At 35.9% G+C, this 26518-nt stretch overlaps 1 protein-coding gene and 2 long non-coding RNA genes across 7 annotated transcripts; 1 reads left to right on the top strand and 2 right to left on the bottom strand.

Annotated features, from left to right (window-relative positions):
- Nucleotides 1–2735: 2735 nt before the first annotated feature.
- Nucleotides 2736–9703, bottom strand: LOC148308898 (uncharacterized). Of its 4 annotated transcripts, none has more exons than XR_015837614.1 (7): nt 9570–9703; nt 9077–9135; nt 7532–7664; nt 7347–7444; nt 5942–6086; nt 5006–5470; nt 2738–4612 (listed from the first exon to the last, which is right to left on the bottom strand). XR_015837614.1 is itself a non-coding variant. In XM_088260899.1 (7 exons), exons 4-7 carry the CDS (start codon nt 7656–7658, stop codon nt 5289–5291), a joined length of 552 nt encoding a protein of 183 aa, XP_088117025.1. In that variant the 5' UTR covers nt 7659–7664; nt 8108–8282; nt 9077–9135; nt 9570–9658; the 3' UTR covers nt 2738–5288. The 4 variants fall into 4 exon arrangements, 2 of the variants coding, with proteins under 2 accessions (XP_088117024.1, XP_088117025.1); XM_088260899.1 differs by adding an exon at nt 8108–8282 and having other exon boundaries at nt 2738–5470; nt 9570–9658; XM_088260898.1 differs by having other exon boundaries at nt 2736–5470.
- Nucleotides 9704–12008: 2305 nt separating this feature from the next.
- On the top strand, nt 12009–17260 carry LOC148308899 (uncharacterized). Its single transcript, XR_015837617.1, has 2 exons — nt 12009–12190; nt 16031–17260. It is a non-coding gene; the product is annotated as an uncharacterized LOC148308899 (long non-coding RNA).
- LOC148308900 (uncharacterized) lies at nt 16140–22387 on the bottom strand. 2 transcript variants are annotated; one of them, XR_015837619.1, is made up of 3 exons: nt 20705–22387; nt 20435–20569; nt 16140–20164 (listed from the first exon to the last, which is right to left on the bottom strand). It is a non-coding gene; the product is annotated as an uncharacterized LOC148308900 (long non-coding RNA). The 2 variants fall into 2 exon arrangements; XR_015837618.1 differs by having other exon boundaries at nt 20435–22387.
- Nucleotides 22388–26518: the final 4131 nt, after the last annotated feature.

Genomic DNA, 26518 nt, shown 5'->3' on the forward strand with positions numbered 1-26518 from the left:
GTTGGATGAATGGATCCATTTAATTCTCATTTTCATTTGATTCATCTCAAATTATCGTTATCATTATCTTTTTATATACACACACACATATATATATATATATATATATATATATATATATATATATATATATATATATATATATATATATATATATATATATATATATATATATATATATATATATATATATATATATATATATATATATATATATATATATATATTAAACTATTTTAAATAGTTCATAGACAATCTTTTTATTTTACTTATGAATCGAAATGAAGAGATCAGTGTGCATTCAAATATATTTTTTTAACAATCTAGATTTACATCTGAATTATTTGTTAAAATATTAATCTCTACCTTTAAGATGAATGCAAGTACTTTATATTTTCATACCTACTTTTGGGCCAACGCAACATAGTATTTTCACATATACATTCATTTATTTATCAAAATATCTAAAATAATAAACATTATTACATTTCCTTTTAAAGTTATTCTTATTTACAGTTTGAAGAACGTTAAATTTAAAATGATGATTTTTTATTTGAAATAAAACAACGAAACTCGGCCACCGATCAAATAAAATAAAAGTATTAAAAAAACTTTGTAGCTGTTGTTTTATTATATAAAATGCAGTTCCACCAAGAATTGTCAGTACAAAACATATAACTAGTACGTTTCTTATATCTAATTATAATAATATACCATTGATATTTTGAGTATTTTTAGTTAAAGAAATAATATGAAAATACTATGTGACAATGCCCCTTATAATCAAAAAGTGCTATTACTAGTCTCATTTAAAAAATAAGATTTTTGTATTACCTGTGTCCAATAAACACATACCAAAAAACGATTATGGTTGTATTTATTTTTGAGTTATTTAATCACTGTGGATCTACAACAAAACACCTGTTACCAGATACAAATATATATACTTAGGTGAACTTCAGACAGCTCCAGTTTTAATGGGAGGTTGTCACAACCTTCAACTTACAGTAAAACAGACAACCTTGGAAACATTTTTCATGAAGCCAGCAGCAAAGAATAAAACAAGAAGATTTGACCCTGCAAGCCCCAGCAGACTCTTCTAAATCTGAGTATCTTTTTTATGTTGTAGTATTTTATGCTATAGAACGAATAATTTTTTTAATACATATTGTTACGGGAAACACGTTTCACATGTTGTAGTATTTTATGCTATGGAACGAATAAATTTTTTAATACATATTGTTACGGGAAACACGTTTCACATGACGAACTTGCTCTTGGAATGAATTAAGTACATAATGCGAGACATCACTGTACGCTCATTATTATTAAGTTTAAACGGTATTGCAAATCATAAACTTTTTTAAGAAACTTTAATTTTTGTAATAAGTTCCTGTTTTTAAATATATGAATCTTCATTGCTATATTTTTCAAATGTGTTGAAAGTAAACCCTAGACTTAACATTTATTATTGGTTCAACTTTGTGAGGAATGAAGAGATAAGGCGTAGGACGCAGCAAATCTTGGTCACAACTGTCGTCAAGAAAAGGCGCATGTACTTCGCATGCCTCCTGAGAGCCTTAATCAAGCCTCTTTTACAAGGCATCAAGTTCGCGCCGCCCAGGACGACCACTGCTGACAATTCGTCGGCAGTTCTCGTCAGAACTTCGGGACGCGGATCTGACTTGGGAGGATGCAAGGGAGCTGGCAGCCGACAGAAAAGCCTGGAGACAGTTTGTGGACTCCATATGCTCCACCTAGGGAGCGGGTATAGTTAATAATAATTGCTTTGTCTAAGCCAAACTATGTATCATATAATAGCACGGTGAAGTGCCTTTGAAGTATGTAGTATTTTATGAAAATGAGAATATATAAATTATTCAAAATTATTATTTAAACAAAAGACAAGTCCTTCTGCCGAATCAGATCTTTAATAAGATACAATTAACTAATATAAAATTGCTTTAAAAGTAAATTGACCAAACATGTAGCCAGAGAAGTAATGCTTGCACTGAAATATGCACTTTTATTGCATCCATTGGTTTTGCAGTCGCAAACAGTCTGTTTGTTCCGGGACGGGAAAGGAGAATTGCTACAAGTCATTTCTTCAAACTTTTGGGTGCACATCCGCAAAGTAGATTCTTTTTTCACTTTAGTGAAATAATATACTTGCTCCACTTTTCTGCAAACAGATTCCTTTTTATTGTCTGTGCTGTTGCAGTCTTTTAAAAATCGCTCTTCCAAAGAATCACTCAGACATCCTGCATCTACGCCGCTGTCGCATTGATAGCACTTAAGACACGTGCACTCCAAACAAACACACAGCAAAATAACACCGCACAACTGTGTCAATTCCATGACTTAAAAACACTGTGTACATACTTAAAATCATAAATTTATGATTTGTTAAATACATGTGTCAAATAAATGAAATGTCAACAATTTTGTTTATTTTTTGTATGTAGAACAATTGAAACATGGAATTGAGAAATTGAAACTGTTAAGGTGCATCACAGAATAGCATTTACACAAATATTCATTTTAGAGTGAATCCTTTACTTAGGAATCGGAAAAATTCATCCAAAAAATAATTACTATGAACCAAATTTCATAAAACCACTATTCTAAAAACTAATAGTTCTCAAGAAAATAAGTGTTTGAAATAATAAATGAGAGATGTCATAACCAATTTGAAATGTAGATTGGGTTAAAACGGGATTAAGAAACAACACATATGTAACACAGAAACATTTATTGACTTTTTTATACACACAATAATATTTTTGAAACATCTATTTAGTATTACAATACATATATTTTTTAAATATTGTTAGCAAATACAAACATTACCATATAATTTTTTCTCACTCAGTGGTGCGATGAAGATTATAATATATGTACAAACATTATTATATATGACATACTCCTAAAACATGTCATTTTCATATTAACTTAATGTAATAGTATAAGCCAAACGTAAATGAAAATGACAAAAAAATATATTATAATAAAAAATGAAACACTCAATATTAAATTCAAAATGACTCGATGCATAGCCAGAGATATTAGATTTACAATTTTTAACCAGTGTATAGTAAAGTTACATAACAAAGAAGTAATCTGTTGTCAATTTTACAACAAAGCTGTGATTTAAATCTATACACATAATTTAATTTTGACAAAACATGCAATTGTTTTCAATAAAAAATGATAAGCATTTTAAACTGTATATACATCATACTATCAAGATACCAATTAATACTTAATTACCATAATTTACCTGCACACAAGTCCCAACTAACTCTTAGTCATATTATCTAATTAATAATAAAACTATCTACTTTATTCTCACTCATCAGTGGTGTGATGAAAAAACACATTATATGAAAAACATGTTATTTTTTTATATTTACCTTATGTGATAATATTATATAAGCCAAATGCAAATATCGGAAGACCCCAAAAGAGATGGCACGACAACATAATCGCTGTGGGGGTAGAAACTGGCTGCAAGTAGCAACCAACCGAAAGAAATGGAAAGATACGGAAGAGGCCTATATCCAGCAGTGAAGGACAGCGGGCTCATGAAGAAGATGGTGATGTAACTTATCACAAGGGTGATTTAATCTTCTCTTTCTGTATATGTCATGTCAGATCCCTGAGATGTCAACTATCGCTTGAGAGTAATTATCCTTGTCTTGGGCACCTCTAAATAGTGCCTCGACGGTTCTGACTAACAAAATTATGATTTGAACAACAACATTTAATAACTGTGCACAGTAAAATTACAAAACAAAAAAGTAATCTGATCTTACTACATACAAAGCTGCAGATTATATCTTAACACGTAATTAAATTTTGGCAAAATATGTTATCATTTTTACTAAATATGGTAAGCTATATGTACATATGAGGAGAATAAAATCAAAACTCACAAACTACAATGCATATGAAAAGTGAGATAAATATGTATTGATTATCTTGGTAACATTGCTCACCTTCTGACAAAACTAAACGCTAATGTAACTCCCAAACTTCTGTGTAAAATGAGTTTCATATTCACATTTGGTTTCAAAACTAACAATATCCACGCACCTATTCGTTTCGAAATTTGCTTACTTCGGCGCAGCTCATAGGAGTGGCTTCTTGCGGCAAAAACTGTCATGATCGCCATCAATTTGCAACTAACCTTTCAATGGAGTGCGTCAGATTATCAACACGATAGTGTTTTTAAATACTATTTCAAAGTGATAAAACCCACTTTATAAGCTATGAAAGTACCTGTAAATTATTATTCCATCACATATGAAGTGTCAAAATCTCGCAAAAAGGAAAAAAAACAAAACCGCTAACATTGAATAACATAATTCACAAATTTATTAGGACAGTCGCAAATCTCACAATCTTCAACAAAAAAACATATTTTTCAGAAGTTATGGTGTTATATAGTATATTTTTCAGTGTTAGAATTACTCTTTTGTTGAAAAATAACTGTTATAAATAACAGCAAAAAAATAAGAAATGCAGATTTTGATGAAATAGCAGTTTTTTGCGGTTTTTTCAAATTTCATGTTGGTGAGTTTTGATTTTACACCCCTCATATCGCTCACTCCTTTCAAGAACGTCATAAATCAAAAAACTTGATTTTTCAGGAGAACACTTTTAAAGTTTAAAAATATAGTACAATGTATTAAAAATAAATATCAAGCCACTAATTGAACTTTTTACTGTGCAATAGATCTTTTTAGGTAAAACCTGAAGGTTTTTTCTCCATTTGAAAAATATTTAGTGAATTAAAAAAAATAATTAAACATTACCTTTTCTTTAAAATGCAAAAACAACACTTTCTGCCCTGTAGCGGGTAAATATTAATTTAAAAATATGCCGCTTTTGCTGGAATATAGAACATTTTCTGGGCATTCCGAAAACATGCACAACTGAAAATTGACAATTTTTGATTTATGACGTTCTTGAAAGGAGTGAGCGATATATCATACTATCATACTATCAAGATATCAATTTGTACTCCAAAGATTTATATAATTTGATAAATTCTTGAACATGATAAATGATTCTCTCCGTCAGATCAATATCTGGATGGAGAATAATTCGATGTACATACTACAACGACTTGTATTTACAACATTATTCGATCTCAATCCACAAGGATGAGAGACTACGATGTGAACAAAATATATCTGGTGATACCTCGCCTACAATTAAGGTTTATTAATATTTAAGCACATTAATTTATACTATCATTAAGGAGAAATATTCAGAGAAGAACGTCAGGATTGGCAAAACAGCTGGGCGTTTTTGAATTTATTAGGATCGTAATCTGGATCATTGAGGATTTTTTCCTGGATCACTTCTAGAATGGTGTCTCGAATCGCCAATGCCAATTCTTCATTCTCAAGTGAATCTGCAGTGATTGTCGCAGCTTCCGATCCAACTTCCTTGTTCATAACACCTGCAATTTGTAAATGACATTTAAACTCCACTCGGTATTAATGTTATTTCTCAGCTACATAAAGAAATACTTGACCCTAAATTTTGTACCCCGCCCGCCTCCGTAGTGTAATGGTTAGCATGCTCGGCTACCGTTCTGAAGGTTTTGGGTTTGATTCCCAGGGGGGGGTCAAATAAATATAAGTGATTTTTTCACTGTAATATTTATTCAATATTACCATGGACTGGTACTAGAACCAGAGGAATGATCAACATTCCTTCATGTGTTAACGATTAATATAACACTGCATTTATATAATGCAGTGCCCTATGCACCATTGGAGTGTGGATAAGGTTTGAAAAAGAATAAATTTTGTACACCCTCAGACAGAGGCATCATTTGACTGATTGATTATTTTGTAATAAATTATTGAAAATAAATTCCAAATCAAGCTCACGCTGTATCCTGGAAGAATGTCAAAAACAAACATACCTTTTAGAATCTTCTTAGGCGCTGAATGTTTTGTCTTTGTGAGTTTTGTTCGCCGTCGACGTGGCATCAGAGACATATAAGCATCACTGTGAGGAATAGATTTTGCCAAACCATCAGCATCTCTCTTTATAATAAGTTCCCATAGCTGCAAACAAATTTAAAGTTATTATCAGTATAGTAAAACATTCCAGAAACAGTAGAAAATCTTTCAAATATTTTATTTAAAAAAAATTTAATAGTCATCCACAACATAATTGAAAGGGCGAATCTTCAGGTGCTCACAATTGAAAATCACAACTCCATTTTTCACATGGAGAGTTAATTCACCCTATAGAGTGGCCATTTGGTGACTAAAGGTGGGTGTGATGTGTTATGCGAGGTATGACAAAAGTACTTTCTGAGAAGATATACCATGATCAAAAAGGTATATAATGGTTTCAATAGGGTGACGTGAAGCATTTTAGCGTGGTCAAAAATTCAGTTCCGTAATAATAAAAAAGCAAAGCCTCTATTAGAGGCTTGTCTGCAGGTGGGATAATTAGGATAGGGAAGGTAAATGTGAAAAATACATCACAAATACTCAGACCAACTGAAAATAAATCTTTCTTAAATTTATTTTGCACTTGGCGGGAATCAAATGCGACGCTAGTTTAGCAGTCGACCATCTACCCAACTACGCCACGGAGTCTTTAACTGAGAAAGAGTTTATTAAAGAAGTAATATTAGGTTAGGAAAGTTTAGAGTTTATTAAAGAAGTAACGTTAGGTTAGGAAAGTTTAGAGTTTATTAAAGAAGTAACGTTAGGTTAGGAAAGTTTAGGTTAGGTCAGGTTAGGTTAGGTGAAGTATTTATTGAAAAAAAAATCCCCCATGCAAAAAAAAAGTTGGGTTTGGTTAATTTAGGTCAGGTTAGGTTAGGTTAATTTTGGAGAACTTAGTACCTACTTAGAATGATATTATGAAAACGCTTCGTTAAGTTAGTTTGCATTTGAAATTATTACGAACAATTCACCTTTACTAGGGCCAAAAAAACCTAAAATCTTCAAATAATAAAAAAGCCATAAAAAAAAGAGGTGAGCTTTTAATAATTTTTTTGGTTCGGTATCCTGTCTTAAAGAGCAGAGAATAAGATGATTGTTTGTTATGGGGCTTTTTTGTTGTTGGTGCAATTTTCGTGAAATAAATTAAGTGAATGAACAGTTATAGAGTTTCAATCCAATCCTGCCCTCTTGACCCCTGCCTCTCCAGCATCATCTCTCATTCACTCTGCTGAGGGGGAGTGTCAAGGTTACTCCGCTGTTCAGGGTTGCGGAGAATATTATCGATTAGTGAGAGAAATTGGTTCAAGTTGTAATTTACATATTGATATTCTTAAACAAATTGAAAATGTAGTTTATTTTACATACGGGTTGGAAAGCTTCCTTAGTAGAAGAATCTCCGGAAGCAACAACGGGAGCTGGAGGAATGACTTCTTTGGGGCTACTGTCCACTGTGTCTGTTTTCTCTAAACAAAATAAACCAACGATGGAATGAAATGTGAATACAAACAATAAAAATTATCATCTTAATCAAAAACGAAAAATCATCTTACTTTGGTCTTTTGGCTTTTTTGGCTTCTTAGATTTCTTCTTAACAATCCACTCAAAGTATACACTGCTATAACGCCCGGCAGGCACGGGATCAACATTTTCCACATCATTCTTCATTATTGCATCCATTATTTTCTGAAAGCACGTTGCTAGAAATAATTGACAGTTGTAAATGCCATTTAAAAGACAACATAAATTTGCTGACTGCCAACTACGAGATAACTCGTAGCTTGCGTTCTTTGCTAGGATGCCACTACGAGTCATCTCGTACTGTGTTTGCTTGCCATATTCGTGCAGCTTTCATAATATTCCTAGTATGTATATCAGTGCTAATATGGATAGATGGCGCATGGGAAGAGAACAAAAGATTAATGCTGGCTTACATGAACAGATAATTTATTAATAAATGAACGAAGAGTATAATTATCTACTTTAATTAGAGTTTTTAATAATGTAATATGGAAAAACGAAGTTGGCTTTTTAGATCGGAATTCTAAAAATTGCGAGTCAACGTGTTAAACCACTGCACAATATATCGTTATCACCAGTGACAGTTAGCATATAGTGAGGGGTATTACATGGAATGGACAGTGTTGACCAGATCGCTAATTCCACCGAGGGAAGATGGTCAATGGTGCGCTCCAGGTTCTCGGCTAGAGTGGGATATGCTCGATGGGATACAGATGACGCAAAAGGAGTCCAGGGTGAAGGACATTACTGCTATATGGTTAAGGACACGGAAGACATGTCAGGCTGGAAATGAAGAATAGCAACACTGGAGAGAATAGGGGACTCAGGATTGCACTAATACTATTGCGTACATTATGATGGGTAAAAACAATGTTGCGGGTGTAAACACCTGTTTACACCTGCAATATTGTTTTTCGAGAAGTCGCACAATACTCGCAGAAGAAATGTAAGTGTAAACAGGTGTTGCAGCAAAACTCGCTGGAATTTTCTTCTCGATGAAAGGGGATATTGTTATATTTTAAAACAATATTTAATCTTCCCATTTGTATGTAAGACTCAATTTAAACAATATATTTACGTATTTTGTATGTTAAAAAGCATTGTTAAATCTGTGGTATGGTAATATAACACTCTCCTTATCATTCATCATTCACTTTGTGTAAAAAAATATACAAGTTTATTACACAAAGTGAACGATGAATGATAAGGAGGGTGTTAATATATTTACGGTTTAATATCCAGTTGGAAATAATAATCAAACCGCCCCCAGATGGGACAAATGAAGTTGTAATTTTTTTCCTATAATTGTGCTAATTTGAGGCATATAACAATAAAAACGTGAACGCTAAGAGGCATAAAAATACGAGCAAGCACTACGCAATGTCGAATTTGTATCATTACAAATTCCCTTCTAAATAATAATAGTTTTGGATAATTTATATAAACTTTCTTATAATACTAGACAAGATGGTGGTCATGAAAAAATTTCAAAGACGCAACTTACTCCCATCAAACGGCGGCAGAACGGAAATGACCGAATATAAGATATTCAACATAAACAATAAAGAATTACTTACAAGGATGGGATCGTCCGAAGATACTACGGCGGGTCCAGCTACCATTTTGACAATTTAAGCTGAAAAAAAACAACCAACTTTCTTTTATTCGTGGCAATACAGCAGTCATTAGCAAAAAAGTAAGTATTTAACAACAAATAAGGCAATAATGTTCTTCGATAAAATTCCGAAACAATTTTCCACTACACCTACCGGCCCGATGACAAAATATTTGCTCATAAAAACTAACTAATGGCCGAATATATCACATTAACATTAAATTCGTAGTGTTAGAGATGAACGAAATGATTCAACTACAAATGGTAAAAAGATAGAAGAAAAACAAATATTTTTTAGCACATGGGAACAAGTAAAAACGATCCTAGTAATGGAAATTTCATGTTTAAAAATATGTATAAGAATATCAATGCGACATATGTATTTATTTTCGCACTCTTACTTTGTCGGGTGATTAAAATAAATAAATCGAAACGTAAAAAAGATGTAGACAAACTTGATTGATAAATGTTGAAGGGCAAGCTGACAAGATGACGAGTCGAGAAATATCGAGAAACCGCAAACGAAAACTATATACTGAGAACTGACAGCGGCCAGCTCAGGTTGACTCAGGTTGGCCAGACGGACAGCGAAAATCCGGAGCTGCCAATCTGTTGGACTAAAATAATCAATAGTATTCAAAGACAATTTAGACAATTTAAGGGCATACCAAAAATTAAACGGACAAAAGTACCTACAGTTAAAAGATTTTAGAATACCTACCTATACGTCGAACTGTATATGATTCTGTTTATCTGAAAAAAATTTAAAAACACCAGGAGTAGGCAAAGAGAATATAACGCCACACCCATATGTATTTACCAATAATATTTGCCTTTTCCACATTCATGCATCTCCTCATACATACCCGCCGATTATTCCCACTTCTGACCTGAACACACACAAGTATGTATTTGAAAAAGTTTATCATTAATATTCATTATAATTTAATTTTTCTTGTTTTACTGTTGTTTCTTCACTCATTCGATTCACATGCCCAAACCATTTTAGCACTCCTTCTTAATTTTATTATTTACGCTTATCTGTTTATTTTTGGATAATCAAAATCTGATTTGTTAAAATAATAATGAAAACAATGGTTTACTAATAGTATAGTATTAGAAAATAATATGTCAATCAATATGAGTAATCTTTATTTCGTAATCAATTTCATTAATTAAAGTCAAACTAATATTGAAATAGTTAGAAATTATTAAAAACAGTATTTTTACCCCAATTAACGCGTTTTTTGGATTGTAATGATATCAATTCATAATAAAAAATAAACTCCAAACAATACAAAATGTACATTGAATGAAAAATAAACAATACAAAATTGTTCTCCCTGAAATGTAAACACACTAATGTCTTCGGTCGACATTTTCCTATTTTGAAAATGAAATGTTTGTGTGATGTGTAATGTGATTACATTTTTTTTCCGCTTGGAAAAAATACTCCTTACTTGGGATATAGTTTTTGTATGCGATTTATGCATTCAAAGTCCTGAAAGAGGAAAACGCCAGTTAAAACAAACTTTCTCATTTCTATTCACCCCGAATATAAAAATTATATAGCCAAATCATGAAAAAACTGAACAGAAAGAAGTACGGCGTAGGACGCAGCAACCCATGGTTACAACTGTAGTCAAGAAAAGGTCGATTTAGTTAAGTAGGCCATGTACTTCGCGTACATCCCGAGATCCTTGTTCAAGCTTGCTTCTTTGCAAGGCATCAAGATCCCAACGCCTAGAAGGTCCACTGTTGACGTTTTCGTCTGAACTTCGAGATGCAAACCGGAATATGACTTGGAAAAATGCAAGGGAGCTGGCAGCTGACAGCTTGTGTACTCTGAGACACAGGCAGGAGACAGTTTGTGAACTCTGTATGCTTCACATATAGGTGAATATGGATGATTGTGAATATTTCAGTAGATATGAATGAATAAATTAACGAAAATATGAGGAAAACTAATACCCTGTAATTCTAAACCTCAATACAAATTTCATAAATTCGTACCGCTTTTGATGGTATATCATACATTCATACTTTGCTTTCATGTTAAAGTATCAACCCAATGGCAACATATTCAAAATTTATTGTAAGGTTTGATACCATGTATCCGGGTCCAGCATCATCTAGAACAGGGCTGTCTAAACCAGATACGATTCAAATAAAGAAATAGATTGGAGGGCCACAAAAACGAATATTTTAACTTTTTAACACATTGTCTGCCTTTGCCATTTAAGCCATTTTCTGTGCAGCCGCACATATGGTATAAGCATTCTATAAAACACACACAACCCTGAACCACTAGATATATTTTAATGAAATTTTAAATGCATAGAGATCATATTCTTCTTCTGTGTATGTTATGACAGGTCCCCCTGACGTCGAAGTCATCACTTAGAAGTAATTGTCCTTATCTTGGGCAGCTCTAAACAGCCCGTACACGGTCCTGATTCCCTTCCAATCTCGTATATTCAGGAGCCAGGGGATCTGTCTTCTGTCCACACTACATCAACCTTTTATTTTGCTTTTTTATGATTAGGTGCAATAGTTTGTGCTTCTCTCCTCTTAGCACATTCCCCAGATAGGGACACCTTCCGGGCCTTGATAACTTTTAAAAAATGTGTGGTTATCTGTTATATGTAGAATAGTGAATGTTACAAATAAAGTGATCACTTAAGCTAGCCTATGACATGTCGTAGGCACTGTAAATATCCAGACTTTCATATTCTTCTTCATCTATGTTAAGGTTTCATCTAAGTGGAGAAACCTGGATTTGTGAACAAGGATTTGGAGACATTGAAAACGTTCTGAATTATTTCATTAATTTATTGGAATTTTTCTAAACAATTTTTTTTTATATATTCGCAGTAGATCAGAAATATTTATAATCAAAGAGCCGCACAAATATAAGCCGCGGGCCGTGATTTAAACAGCCCCGGTCTAGAATACGATCGATAAGCTCGGGCGTCGCCTTGGGGTGGTACGGCGTCCCCATCTCGCGTTCCTTTCGCCTGGCGCCGCGGCCCTGAGATGTCGTCCTGCTGCTCTGCTCCGCTATGAACAGCCATTGGTAACTATGCACACATTTCACTTATTTTAATAATTTAGAGAATTGAGATTCATATGTTTTTAATGGAGTTGTCTATTTTATATTTTGCTATTTTGTGATTTTTCAACTTTTTAAATCGTGTGGTTTTAGATTTTTTTTTCAATAATTATTTTTTCGGTTTGATAAAGCGATGGGTGCGACTGATTTAACTCAGAAGTGCGTTTAATTAATTAATAAAGGTATAATATTTGCTCAGTGGTGGATTTTTTAAAAAGGAAGTGTTATTCGGACGATGAAATATATAATGATATCCTCCCAGAACTGCCGCCATTTTGAATTTCTTGTAAACGCGTGCTATTTTATGCTTGGTACAGATGGAGCCGGAATACCTATGGCGACTGTAATTTTTTCCTGTATCGTTTCTGGTCCATAATGTTCACGTATGAATTTTGGGATGACGAGGACTACTAATTGGTTAGTATTACACCTCTCTTTCACATTTATGACACGAACGTTAACACGAAATTACCCGGCACGTTAAAATTCATACGTATACGTGATGGACAAAAGACGAAACAGAAAAATTACAGCCGCCATATGCATTCCGGCTCCAACTGTACCAAGCATGAAGTTTTCTTCTTCACTTCATTTGACTTCAATCCCTGCTTAAACGCGCGACACAAGCCAACAAAATAAATAAAAAAAAACTGGTGACGAAAATCCATGGACTAATTTTAAATGTTTTTAATGTGCTTATTTCAAAGATGCCATCAGATTTTTTCTATCAGCTCTAGTTTTTGAGATACAGGTTAATTAATGTTAGTTCTTTACTAGCCAAAAACGAAAGAAATAAATATATCTTTAACGGCCGAAATTGAAATTTTATACTCAGGTTAGAATCTAGTTAGCCAAATATACCTGGAATTATACCTGAATCAACTTGAACAAGGAATACTGAATTAACAGAAATTGGCATTCAAGAGATATCATGATTCAAGGAAAACAAAACGATGAAATGTGAAATGCTATCCTTTCAAAACTGCCGCCATTTTGAATTTCTCGTTGGCGCGTGCTATTTTAAGTTTTTATAACTTCATTTGACTTCAATCCTTGGTTAAACGTGCGATTGTTTTTCATAAATTATTATCAAGCAAATCATATATTGAATGTTATCGTTGTCGAATATTCAATTAATTTATTCTTCGAGAGTAAAAATGGCGGTTATCAAAATCAATATTTGTTTACTTGTATGAAAAATACTGCGTTTTAAATCACTTAGGAATAAATATCGCGTTTTATTACATCAGTTGTTAATATTTTCATAAATTGATTCGGCAGTCACTTTTTGGTAAAATCTAACCGTTTTTCAAAGTCAGTAAGTGATGAAGACATTGATTTCAACAAGAAAAGTACCGATTGTCTTCTGATTTTTGGTATTAATTTATTTATCAATATTAAAATTAAATATTTTACCTATTGTCTTACGAACTTGTATTTAAAAATAAGTATTTTGATTTAATTTATACCCAAAAATTAGTTTTATTTACAACCGTACAAAATTATATTCATAATTTCTAAAACCCTCAAAATGTTTACGTAAGAAATGGCGGACTTTAAATGAATATTTACACCATTTTGGACAAATCCGTATTTGAATTTAGTAAAAATAAAAATGTTTACAACCACTGCTTCATGCGCACACCGCCGACCATTGTTGCCATATGCCAATCCAAAAAATCTGAATCAAACAGTCTAGAAATCTGTATAGAAGCAATAACTCAAAATCTGTAAAAATTAAATTTCAGAACCAATAAATTATCGTGGTTTATTGAAAAACTTACCTTTTTGAGAAAATAAAACAGTACTCGTACTAACATAAAATTGATTTTTATACGCATTTTTAATAATTTTATAAATCAAATCCTTTTATATTTTTAGTTAGCATGGATCATTGTCAAGTAGTTGTTTTGATAGTAATAACGTTTCAGTTCATAATAACCCTCTAACGTTTCAGTGCCTAGATGGTTACGGGTTTTGGTTTTGATTAAGTAGGTTCTTATTTGCCATTGCTTTAAAATTTTTATATAAATAGCAAGATCTGTTAAACAGAATTTACAGTTTGCATATGCTTCACCATTTTCACTAGTTTTTAATCAAGTCTTAAAATAATTATCTTCCAGCCAGCACTGATTAAAACATTGGGTATTACGCGACGTGTATAAAAAATTAACACTCGGTCGCATGAACGAAATAAACATATTTTAAGGAATCCTGCAGTACGCTGCGTAATGTTCCATGACAAGACACAATAGTACCCTACCTAATAATAAATAACGCACCCTAATATAAAACAAATTTTCATCTACTTATTATCAAATGTTAATCAGGCTCGAATCAATACATATTTTCATTCTTCTGTTTTATCATATACTATGTCCAATTCCAAAAATCTGCATAAAACCTAAGGGTAAAATCTATCATCTGTAACGGCAGCCTAAAATCTGTATCAATACAGATAAATCTGTATATATGGCAACACTGCCGCCGACCATGCTTCACGCGCATGCGAAATGCGAAATGCTCCGTGGTAGTAGTGGGTAGCTGCGCGCGAACGCGTTTGGGTGTAAAATGGGCGGAGTTTTACAAATTTAACGCAAAATCAATAAAAGGTAATATATTTGAATGTAAATGATATTCTAATGATAAAATATGAATTGCCATACGTCCAAAACTGCCGCCATTTTGAATTTCTCGTGTATGCCACCTTTTTTTTTGTGTTCTGGTCCCATCACGTTCACGTATGAATGGGTGATTTCATGTTGACGTTCGTGTCATAAATGTGAAAGAGCGGTGTAATATTCACCAATTAGTAGTCCTCGTCATCTCAAAATTCATACGTGGGCGTAATGAACCAGAGATAATGCAGAAAAAACTTAGAACCATCTTTACCAAGCATCAAAACTTTGGCTACAATCCTTCACCAGACAACAGTATTCAATTACGCAAATATATATTTTTTAAATTTGTTAAACTCAGTCAGGCTATCATCAGAACAATAAAAGTATGAGATAAAAAAGCGTCGCAGAATATTAAGATTTGTAGATTTTAGTAGATTTGTCCACCTACGTAGTGTGATGGTTAGCGCGTTTGCCTGCCGTGGTGGAGGTCCCGAGTTCGATTCCCAGAGTGGACAAAATAAATATAAATTATTTTCATTGTAATTTTATTTACCACCTTGCCATAATGTAATAATTTTTCAAGATTACACTGCTCCAGTATGTTGCAGTGCCCTATACACCATTGGGTAGGGATAAGGGGTAGAATAAATATAATTACCTAGAAATTATTTTATTGTAGAGACACGTGTGAAAATAATTTATCCATTTTAGCCAAATTCCATATTTATTGGAAATTTTTAAGTGTTGAGTGTTTAAGAATGCGTTGACAACAAATATGTATACAAATTCCACTGTATTATTAAAATTTAAAATACACTTATCTATACACTTGTTTTTGTTCGATAACTTGTAACCCCTCAATGAGATTGACATGTTGTCATCTTGGTATAACAGACATTGTATTTTCACTCAATTCATGCCCCTGTTATAAAACATGTATATTTGAGACATATTAGGTTATCTTCAGGTTAACCTTTATGCATGATACAATAGATGTGTACACACACACACACACACACACTTTGTCTCTAAAGGACACTCCAGCTGACCATCTAAGCATATTCACATACATACATACATACAATGAAACCCTCCATATAGCAGTCACCTTTTTGGAATGTACATGGCTGTCATATGAAGGCGGCCAGTCATTAGAGGTTAATGGTTTTCATTTTATTTCCAGCTTTGAACATCATCAAGCTGCTAATGCAGGATTGTGAAAATGCCGGACGATGTGAAGATCGCCTGTTTGCTGCTTCCCGCGCCCCGACTCGCATCTCCCATGACTCTAAGGCCATACACTTGAACATTTTTAACCTGCTGATGCAGTGTTACGGAAATGCCGGACGATGTGAAGATCGCCTGTTTGCTGCTTCCCGCGCCCCGACTCGCATCTCCCATGACTCTGAGGCATACACTTGAACATTTTTAACCTGCTGATGCAGTATTACGGAAATGCAGGACGATGCGAAGATCATCTGTTTGCTGCTTCCTGCGCCCCGACTTACATCTCCCATGACTCTGAGGCATACACTTGAACATTTTTTGACCTGCTGATGCAGTATTACGGAAATGCAGGACGATGCGAAGATCACCTGTTTGCTACTTCTCGCGCCCCGACTCGCATCTCCCATGACTCTGAGGCATACACTTGAACATTTTTAACCTGCTGATGCAGTATTACGGAAATGCCGGACGATGTGAAGATCACCTGTTTGCTACTTCCTGCGCCCCGACTCGCATCTCCCATGACTCTGAGGCATACACTTGAACATTTTTAACCTGCTGATGCAGTATTACGGAAATGCAGGACGATGCGAAGATCACCTGTTTGCTGCTTCCTGCGCCCCGACTTACATCTCCCATGACTCTGAGGCATACACTTGAACATTTTTAACCTGCTGATAGTGTTACAGAAATGCCGAACAATGTGAAAATCACCTGTTTACTTGTTGCTGCGCACCGATTTAGGACATATCGCTCACTCCTTTCAAGAACGTCATAAATCAAAAAACTTCATTTTTCAGGAAAACGTTTTTAAAGTTTAAAAATATAATACAATGTATTAAAAATAAATATCAAGCCACTTATTGAACTTTTTACTGTGCGACACATCTTTTTAGGTAAAACCTGAAGGTTTTTTATCCATTTAAAAAACATATAGTATATTTAAAAAAATAGCTAAACAATACATTTTCTTCAAAATGCAAAAACAACACTTTCTGCCCTGTAGCGGGTAAAAATAATGTTTAAAATATGCTTCTTTTGCAGGGATATAGTACATTTTCTAGGCATTTCGAAAACATGCACAACTGAAAATTGACAATTTTTGATTTATGACGTTCTTGAAAGGAGTGAGCTATATTGGCATACATAAACCCGGTTATATTTTTGTAATAAATTTTTTAATCCATTTTTTATACAGTAATACCTCGATTATCCGGACTAATTAAGGATGAAGGTAGTCCTAATAGTTGATGAATCCGGGAAAAACCATAATGACGTGGAAAAACGAGTACATTCAATGTTAACTTTTTTAATCATCTAGATTTACAAATAGCTTAAATATTAAATTATTTTATATTTATTAAATTAATTTTTTATTTCTGGTTCAATCCAGCTGTACTATTGAAGCTTCTAAAATACGAATACTTTTAAGACATATAAATTGTCCTAAGTGCCACTCTTTTTGCACTTAACTAAACTTTGCACCTAAACACTGAAATGCTTTAAAATGTGTTGAACCAATATTGTCATCAACAATGGTAGACGTAATTCGCTTCATGCAATTCATAATTTTTTTAAATTTTACTTTGATCTTTCCGGATAATTGAGGTACTACTGTATTTGTTTGTTAAGTCATCTTCTTGATCATCATTTGTTTGCCTCGTTCTAGAATGTTTAGGCTCCTTAACTTGTCCATCAGTTTGCACAAATTAAGTTTTGTGAACTCTTGTGGATCTTAAGGATGCCTATAGTTTCGATAGGAACGGGTAGGTCATGTGCAATCTCTGTCTCGTGATTCCACTATTGCTGTCGGTGATACACCTTATTCAAGCTACGGTCCCGTGTTTCCCTTGAAGGAATGAAAAAAAGAATAATTCATGTACCGCACCTAAAATCACCTTTATAAACGCAACACTATGGCAACTGCGTGTTGTACTTCTGCTTCTGCAGAGTGAATAGCATTCATAACTTATGGACTATGAACCCGTGTTTCGTTCGAAACATAAGAAAAGTAAACAGCAGATCCCGCTCTTAAAATTGTCTTTTTCCCCCTTTCGGTGTGGCATTTGGTAATTTGAATATAAGCAGAATGAGAGGACTGCCAAATTGTGAGATCACGAGATCACTTTGTGATGTCTTCGTGAGCTCGTACAGCCCAACCTGTACTTAAAATTATCGTATTCCCCCTATTGGTATGGCATTTGGTAATTTGAATATAAGCAGAATGAGAGGACTGCCAAATTGTGAGATCACGAGATCACTTTGTGATGGCTTCCTGAGCTCGTACAGCCCAACCTGTACTTAAAATTATCGTATTCCCCCTATTGGTGTGGCATTTGGTAATTTGAATATAAGCAGAATGAGAGGACTGCCAAATTGTGATCTCTTCGTGAGCTTGTGCAGCGAAAGATGTACTTAAAGTTCTTCTCTTTGGTGCGGTATTGAGTATTTCTCTTTGATCCAGGGGAACACGACTCTGTAACATAGCCTCACCGAATACTGTATATGTGCCACAATAAAATAATATTTGTAACCACGGCACTTTTGGCACCTTGTTCTAGAATGTTAAGGCTCCTTAACTTGTCCATCAGTTCGCACAAAGTAAGTTTTGTGAACTCTTGTGGATCTTAAGAATGCCTATGAGTTTCGATAGGAACGGGTAGGTCGTGTGCAATCTCTGTCTCGTATTCCACTATTGCTGTCGGTGATACTCCTTATTCAAGCTACGGTTCCGTGTTTCCCTTGAAGGAATGAAGAAAAGAATAATTCATGTACCGCACCTAAAATCGCCTTTATAAGCGCAACACTATGGCAACTGCGTGTTGTACTTCTGCTTCTGCAGAGTGAATAGCATTCATTACTTATGGACTATGAACCCGTGTTTCGTTCGAAACATAAGAAAAGTAAACAGCAGATCCCGCTCTTAAAATCGTCTTATTCCCCCTTTTGGTGTGGCATTTGGTAATTTGAATATAAGCAGAATGAGAGGACTGCCAAATTGTGAGATCACAAGATCACTTTGTGATGTCTTCGTGAGCTCGTACAGCCCAACCTGTACTTAAAATTATCGTATTCCCCCTATTGGTATGGCATTTGGTAATTTGAATATAAGCAGAATGAGAGGACTGCCAAATTGTGAGATCACGAGATCACTTTGTGATGGCTTCCTGAGCTCGTACAGCCCAACCTGTACTTAAAATTATCGTATTCCCCCTATTGGTGTGGCATTTGGTAATTTGAATATAAGCAGAATGAGAGGACTGCCAAATTGTGAGATCACGAGATCACTTTGTGATGTCTTCGTGAGCTCGTACAGCCCAACCTGTACTTAAAATTATCGTATTCCCCCTATTGGTGTGGCATTTGGTAATTTGAATATAAGCAGAATGAGAGGACTGCCAAATTGTGAGATCACATTGTGATGTCTTCGTGAGCTTGTGCAGCGAAAGATGTACTTAAAGTTCTTCTCTTTGGTGCGGTATTGAGTATTTCTCTTTGATCCAGGGGAACACGCCTCTGTAACATAGCCTCACCGAATACTGCATATGTGCCACAATAAAATAATATTTGTAACCACGGCACTTTTGGCACCTTGTTCTAGAATGTTAAGGCTCCTTAACTTGTCCATCAGTTCGCACAAAGTAAGTTTTGTGAACTCTTGTGGATCTTAAGGATGCCTATGAGTTTCGATAGGAACGGGTAGGTCGTGTGCAATCTCTCTCTCGTATTCCACTATATGTCGGTGATACTCCTTATTCAAGCTACGGTCCCGTGTTTCCCTTGAAGGAATGAAGAAAAGAATAATTCATGTACCGCACCTAAAATCGCCTTTATAAGCGCAACACTATGGCAACTGCGTGTTGTACTTCTGCTTCTGCAGAGTGAACAGCATTCATTACTTATGGACTATGAACCCGTGTTTCGTTCGAAACATAAGAAAAGTAAACAGCAGATCCCGCTCTTAAAATCGTCTTATTCCCCCTTTTGGTATGGCATTTGGTAATTTGAATATAAGCAGAATGAGAGGACTGCCAAATTGTGAGATCACGAGATCACTTTGTGATGTCTTCGTGAGCTCGTACAGCCCAACCTGTACTTAAAATTATCATATTCCCCCTATTGGTATGGCATTTGGTAATTTGAATTTAAGCAGAATGAGAGGACTGCCAAATTGTGAGATCACGAGATCACTTTGTGATGGCTTCCTTAGCTCGTACAGCCCAACCTGTACTTAAAATTATCATATTCCCCCTATTGGTATGGCATTTGGTAATTTGAATATAAGCAGAATGAGAGGACTGCCAAATTGTGAGATCACGAGATCACTTTGTGATGGCTTCCTTAGCTCGTACAGCCCAACCTGTACTTAAAATTATCGTATTCCCCCTATTGGTGTGGCATTTGGTAATTTGAATATAAGCAGAATGAGAGGACTGCCAAATTGTGAGATCACGAGATCACTTTGTGATGTCTTCGTGAGCTCGTACAGCCCAACCTGTACTTAAAATTATCATATTCCCCCTATTGGTATGGCATTTGGTAATTTGAATATAAGCAGAATGAGAGGACTGCCAAATTGTGAGATCACGAGATCACTTTGTGATGGCTTCCTGAGCTCGTACAGCCCAACCTGTACTTCAAATTATCGTATTCCCCCTATTGGTATGGCATTTGGTAATTTGAATATAAGCAGAATGAGAGGACTGCCAAATTGTGATCTCTTCGTGAGCTTGTGCAGCGAAAGATGTACTTAAAGTTCTTCTCTTTGGTGCGGTATTGAGTATTTCTCTTTGATCCAGGGGAACACGACTCTGTAACATAGCCTCACCGAATACTGTATATGTGCCACAATAAAATAATATTTGTAACCACGGCACTTTTGGCACCTCGTTCTAGAATGTTAAGGCTCCTTAACTTGTCCATCAGTTCGCACAAAGTAAGTTTTGTGAACTCTTGTGGATCTTAAGGATGCCTATGAGTTTCGATAGGAACGGGTAGGTCGTGTGCAATCTCTGTCTCGTATTCCACTATTGCTGTCGGTGATACTCCTTATTCAAGCTACGGTCCCGTGTTTCCCTTGAAGGAATGAAGAAAAGAATAATTCATGTACCGCACCTAAAATCGCCTTTATAAGCGCAACACTATGGCAACTGCGTGTTGTACTTCTGCTTCTGCAGAGTGAACAGCATTCATTACTTATGGACTATGAACCCGTGTTTTGTTCGAAACATAAGAAAAGTAAACAGCAGATCCCGCTCTTAAAATCGTCTTATTCCCCCTTTTGGTATGGCATTTGGTAATTTGAATATAAGCAGAATGAGAGGACTGCCAAATTGTGAGATCACGAGATCACTTTGTGATGTCTTCGTGAGCTCGTACAGCCCAACCTGTACTTAAAATTATCATATTCCCCCTATTGGTATGGCATTTGGTAATTTGAATATAAGCAGAATGAGAGGACTGCCAAATTGTGAGATCACGAGATCACTTTGTGATGGCTTCCTGAGCTCGTACAGCCCAACCTGTACTTAAAATTATCGTATTCCCCCTATTGGTGTGGCATTTGGTAATTTGAATATAAGCAGAATGAGAGGACTGCCAAATTGTGATCTCTTCGTGAGCTTGTGCAGCGAAAGATGTACTTAAAGTTCTTCTCTTTGGTGCGGTATTGAGTATTTCTCTTTGATCCAGGGGAACACGACTCTGTAACATAGCCTCACCGAATACTGTATATGTGCCACAATAAAATAATATTTGTAACCACGGCACTTTTGGCACCTTGTTCTAGAATGTTAAGGCTCCTTAACTTGTCCATCAGTTCGCACAAAGTAAGTTTTGTGAACTCTTGTGGATCTTAAGGATGCCTATGAGTTTCGATAGGAACGGGTAGGTCGTGTGCAATCTCTGTCTCGTATTCCACTATTGCTGTCGGTGATACTCCTTATTCAAGCTACGGTCCCGTGTTTCCCTTGAAGGAATGAAGAAAAGAATAATTCATGTACCGCACCTAAAATCGCCTTTATAAGCGCAACACTATGGCAACTGCGTGTTGTACTTCTGCTTCTGCAGAGTGAACAGCATTCATTACTTATGGACTATGAACCCGTGTTTCGTTCGAAACATAAGAAAAGTAAACAGCAGATCCCGCTCTTAAAATCGTCTTATTCCCCCTTTTGGTATGGCATTTGGTAATTTGAATATAAGCAGAATGAGAGGACTGCCAAATTGTGAGATCACGAGATCACTTTGTGATGTCTTCGTGAGCTCGTACAGCCCAACCTGTACTTAAAATTATCATATTCCCCCTATTGGTATGGCATTTGGTAATTTGAATTTAAGCAGAATGAGAGGACTGCCAAATTGTGAGATCACGAGATCACTTTGTGATGGCTTCCTTAGCTCGTACAGCCCAACCTGTACTTAAAATTATCATATTCCCCCTATTGGTATGGCATTTGGTAATTTGAATATAAGCAGAATGAGAGGACTGCCAAATTGTGAGATCACGAGATCACTTTGTGATGGCTTCCTTAGCTCGTACAGCCCAACCTGTACTTAAAATTATCGTATTCCCCCTATTGGTGTGGCATTTGGTAATTTGAATATAAGCAGAATGAGAGGACTGCCAAATTGTGAGATCACGAGATCACTTTGTGATGTCTTCGTGAGCTCGTACAGCCCAACCTGTACTTAAAATTATCATATTCCCCCTATTGGTATGGCATTTGGTAATTTGAATATAAGCAGAATGAGAGGACTGCCAAATTGTGAGATCACGAGATCACTTTGTGATGGCTTCCTGAGCTCGTACAGCCCAACCTGTACTTCAAATTATCGTATTCCCCCTATTGGTATGGCATTTGGTAATTTGAATATAAGCAGAATGAGAGGACTGCCAAATTGTGATCTCTTCGTGAGCTTGTGCAGCGAAAGATGTACTTAAAGTTCTTCTCTTTGGTGCGGTATTGAGTATTTCTCTTTGATCCAGGGGAACACGACTCTGTAACATAGCCTCACCGAATACTGTATATGTGCCACAATAAAATAATATTTGTAACCACGGCACTTTTGGCACCTCGTTCTAGAATGTTAAGGCTCCTTAACTTGTCCATCAGTTCGCACAAAGTAAGTTTTGTGAACTCTTGTGGATCTTAAGGATGCCTATGAGTTTCGATAGGAACGGGTAGGTCGTGTGCAATCTCTGTCTCGTATTCCACTATTGCTGTCGGTGATACTCCTTATTCAAGCTACGGTCCCGTGTTTCCCTTGAAGGAATGAAGAAAAGAATAATTCATGTACCGCACCTAAAATCGCCTTTATAAGCGCAACACTATGGCAACTGCGTGTTGTACTTCTGCTTCTGCAGAGTGAACAGCATTCATTACTTATGGACTATGAACCCGTGTTTCGTTCGAAACATAAGAAAAGTAAACAGCAGATCCCGCTCTTAAAATCGTCTTATTCCCCCTTTTGGTATGGCATTTGGTAATTTGAATATAAGCAGAATGAGAGGACTGCCAAATTGTGAGATCACGAGATCACTTTGTGATGTCTTCGTGAGCTCGTACAGCCCAACCTGTACTTAAAATTATCATATTCCCCCTATTGGTATGGCATTTGGTAATTTGAATTTAAGCAGAATGAGAGGACTGCCAAATTGTGAGATCACGAGATCACTTTGTGATGGCTTCCTTAGCTCGTACAGCCCAACCTGTACTTAAAATTATCATATTCCCCCTATTGGTATGGCATTTGGTAATTTGAATATAAGCAGAATGAGAGGACTGCCAAATTGTGAGATCACGAGATCACTTTGTGATGGCTTCCTTAGCTCGTACAGCCCAACCTGTACTTAAAATTATCGTATTCCCCCTATTGGTGTGGCATTTGGTAATTTGAATATAAGCAGAATGAGAGGACTGCCAAATTGTGAGATCACGAGATCACTTTGTGATGTCTTCGTGAGCTCGTACAGCCCAACCTGTACTTAAAATTATCATATTCCCCCTATTGGTATGGCATTTGGTAATTTGAATATAAGCAGAATGAGAGGACTGCCAAATTGTGAGATCACGAGATCACTTTGTGATGGCTTCCTGAGCTCGTACAGCCCAACCTGTACTTCAAATTATCGTATTCCCCCTATTGGTATGGCATTTGGTAATTTGAATATAAGCAGAATGAGAGGACTGCCAAATTGTGATCTCTTCGTGAGCTTGTGCAGCGAAAGATGTACTTAAAGTTCTTCTCTTTGGTGCGGTATTGAGTATTTCTCTTTGATCCAGGGGAACACGACTCTGTAACATAGCCTCACCGAATACTGTATATGTGCCACAATAAAATAATATTTGTAACCACGGCACATTTCTCACCTCGTTCTAGAATGTTAAGGCTCCTTAACTTGTCCATCAGTTCGCACAAAGTAAGTTTTGTGAACTCTTGTGGATCTTAAGGATGCCTATGAGTTTCGATAGGAACGGGTAGGTCGTGTGCAATCTCTGTCTCGTATTCCACTATTGCTGTCGGTGATACTCCTTATTCAAGCTACGGTCCCGTGTTTCCCTTGAAGGAATGAAGAAAAGAATAATTCATGTACCGCACCTAAAATCGCCTTTATAAGCGCAACACTATGGCAACTGCGTGTTGTACTTCTGCTTCTGCAGAGTGAACAGCATTCATTACTTATGGACTATGAACCCGTGTTTCGTTCGAAACATAAGAAAAGTAAACAGCAGATCCCGCTCTTAAAATCGTATTATTCCCCCTTTTGGTATGGCATTTGGTAATTTGAATATAAGCAGAATGAGAGGACTGCCAAATTGTGAGATCACGAGATCACTTTGTGATGTCTTCGTGAGCTCGTACAGCCCAACCTGTACTTAAAATTATCATATTCCCCCTATTGGTATGGCATTTGGTAATTTGAATATAAGCAGAATGAGAGGACTGCCAAATTGTGAGATCACGAGATCACTTTGTGATGGCTTCCTTAGCTCGTACAGCCCAACCTGTACTTAAAATTATCATATTCCCCCTATTGGTATGGCATTTGGTAATTTGAATATAAGCAGAATGAGAGGACTGCCAAATTGTGAGATCACGAGATCACTTTGTGATGGCTTCCTTAGCTCGTACAGCCCAACCTGTACTTAAAATTATCGTATTCCCCCTATTGGTGTGGCATTTGGTAATTTGAATATAAGCAGAATGAGAGGACTGCCAAATTGTGAGATCACGAGATCACTTTGTGATGTCTTCGTGAGCTCGTACAGCCCAACCTGTACTTAAAATTATCGTATTCCCCCTATTGGTATGACATTTGGTAATTTGAATATAAGCAGAATGAGAGGACTGCCAAATTGTGAGATCACGAGATCACTTTGTGATGGCTTCCTTAGCTCGTACAGCCCAACCTGTACTTAAAATTATCGTATTCCCCCTATTGGTGTGGCATTTGGTTATTTGAATTTAAGCAGAATGAGAGGACTGCCAAATTGTGAGATCACATTGTGATGTCTTCGTGAGCTTGTGCAGCGAAAGATGTACTTAAATTTCTTCTCTTTGGTGCGGTATTGAGTATTTCTCTTTGATCCAGGGGAACACGCCTCTGTAACATAGCCTCACCGAATACTGCATATGTGCCACAATAAAATAATATTTGTAACCACGGCACATTTCTCACCTCGTTCTAGAATATTTAGGCTCCTTAACTTGTCCATCAGTTCGCACAAATTAAGTTTTGTGAACTCTTGTGGATCTTAAGGATGCCTATGAGTTTCGATAGGAACGGGTAGGTCGTGTGCAATCTCTGTCTCGTATTCCACTATTGCTGTCGGTGATACTCCTTATTCAAGCTACGGTCCCGTGTTTCCCTTGAAGGAATGAAGAAAAGAATAATTCATGTACCGCACCTAAAATCGCCTTTATAAGCGCAACACTATGGCAACTGCGTGTTGTACTTCTGCTTCTGCAGAGTGAACAGCATTCATTACTTATGGACTATGAACCCGTGTTTCGTTCGAAACATAAGAAAAGTAAACAGCAGATCCCGCTCTTAAAATCGTCTTATTCCCCCTTTTGGTATGGCATTTGGTAATTTGAATATAAGCAGAATGAGAGGACTGCCAAATTGTGAGATCACGAGATCACTTTGTGATGTCTTCGTGAGCTCGTACAGCCCAACCTGTACTTAAAATTATCATATTCCCCCTATTGGTATGGCATTTGGTAATTTGAATATAAGCAGAATGAGAGGACTGCCAAATTGTGAGATCACGAGATCACTTTGTGATGGCTTCCTTAGCTCGTACAGCCCAACCTGTACTTAAAATTATCATATTCCCCCTATTGGTATGGCATTTGGTAATTTGAATATAAGCAGAATGAGAGGACTGCCAAATTGTGAGATCACGAGATCACTTTGTGATGGCTTCCTTAGCTCGTA

The sequence above is a fragment of the Brachycentrus maculatus genome, unplaced genomic scaffold, assembly GCF_059751285.1.
Source record: "Brachycentrus maculatus isolate JH-2025_06_01 unplaced genomic scaffold, ASM5975128v1 h1tg000144l, whole genome shotgun sequence".
NCBI lineage: Eukaryota > Metazoa > Arthropoda > Insecta > Trichoptera > Brachycentridae > Brachycentrus > Brachycentrus maculatus.

Bases quoted from the DNA above. Each gene is read 5' to 3' on its own strand.
- LOC148308898 (XM_088260898.1), bottom strand. From the start codon at position 9,121: ATGGTAGCTGGACCCGCCGTAGTATCTTCGGACGATCCCATCCTT. The intron at 7,445-7,531 runs GTAAGATGATTT...TATTTTGTTTAG, and splicing joins AAAAAAGCCAAAAGACCAAA to AGAAAACAGACACAGTGGAC. The intron at 6,087-7,346 runs GTATGTAAAATA...ATTTGTTTGCAG, and splicing joins CTAAGGAAGCTTTCCAACCC to CTATGGGAACTTATTATAAA.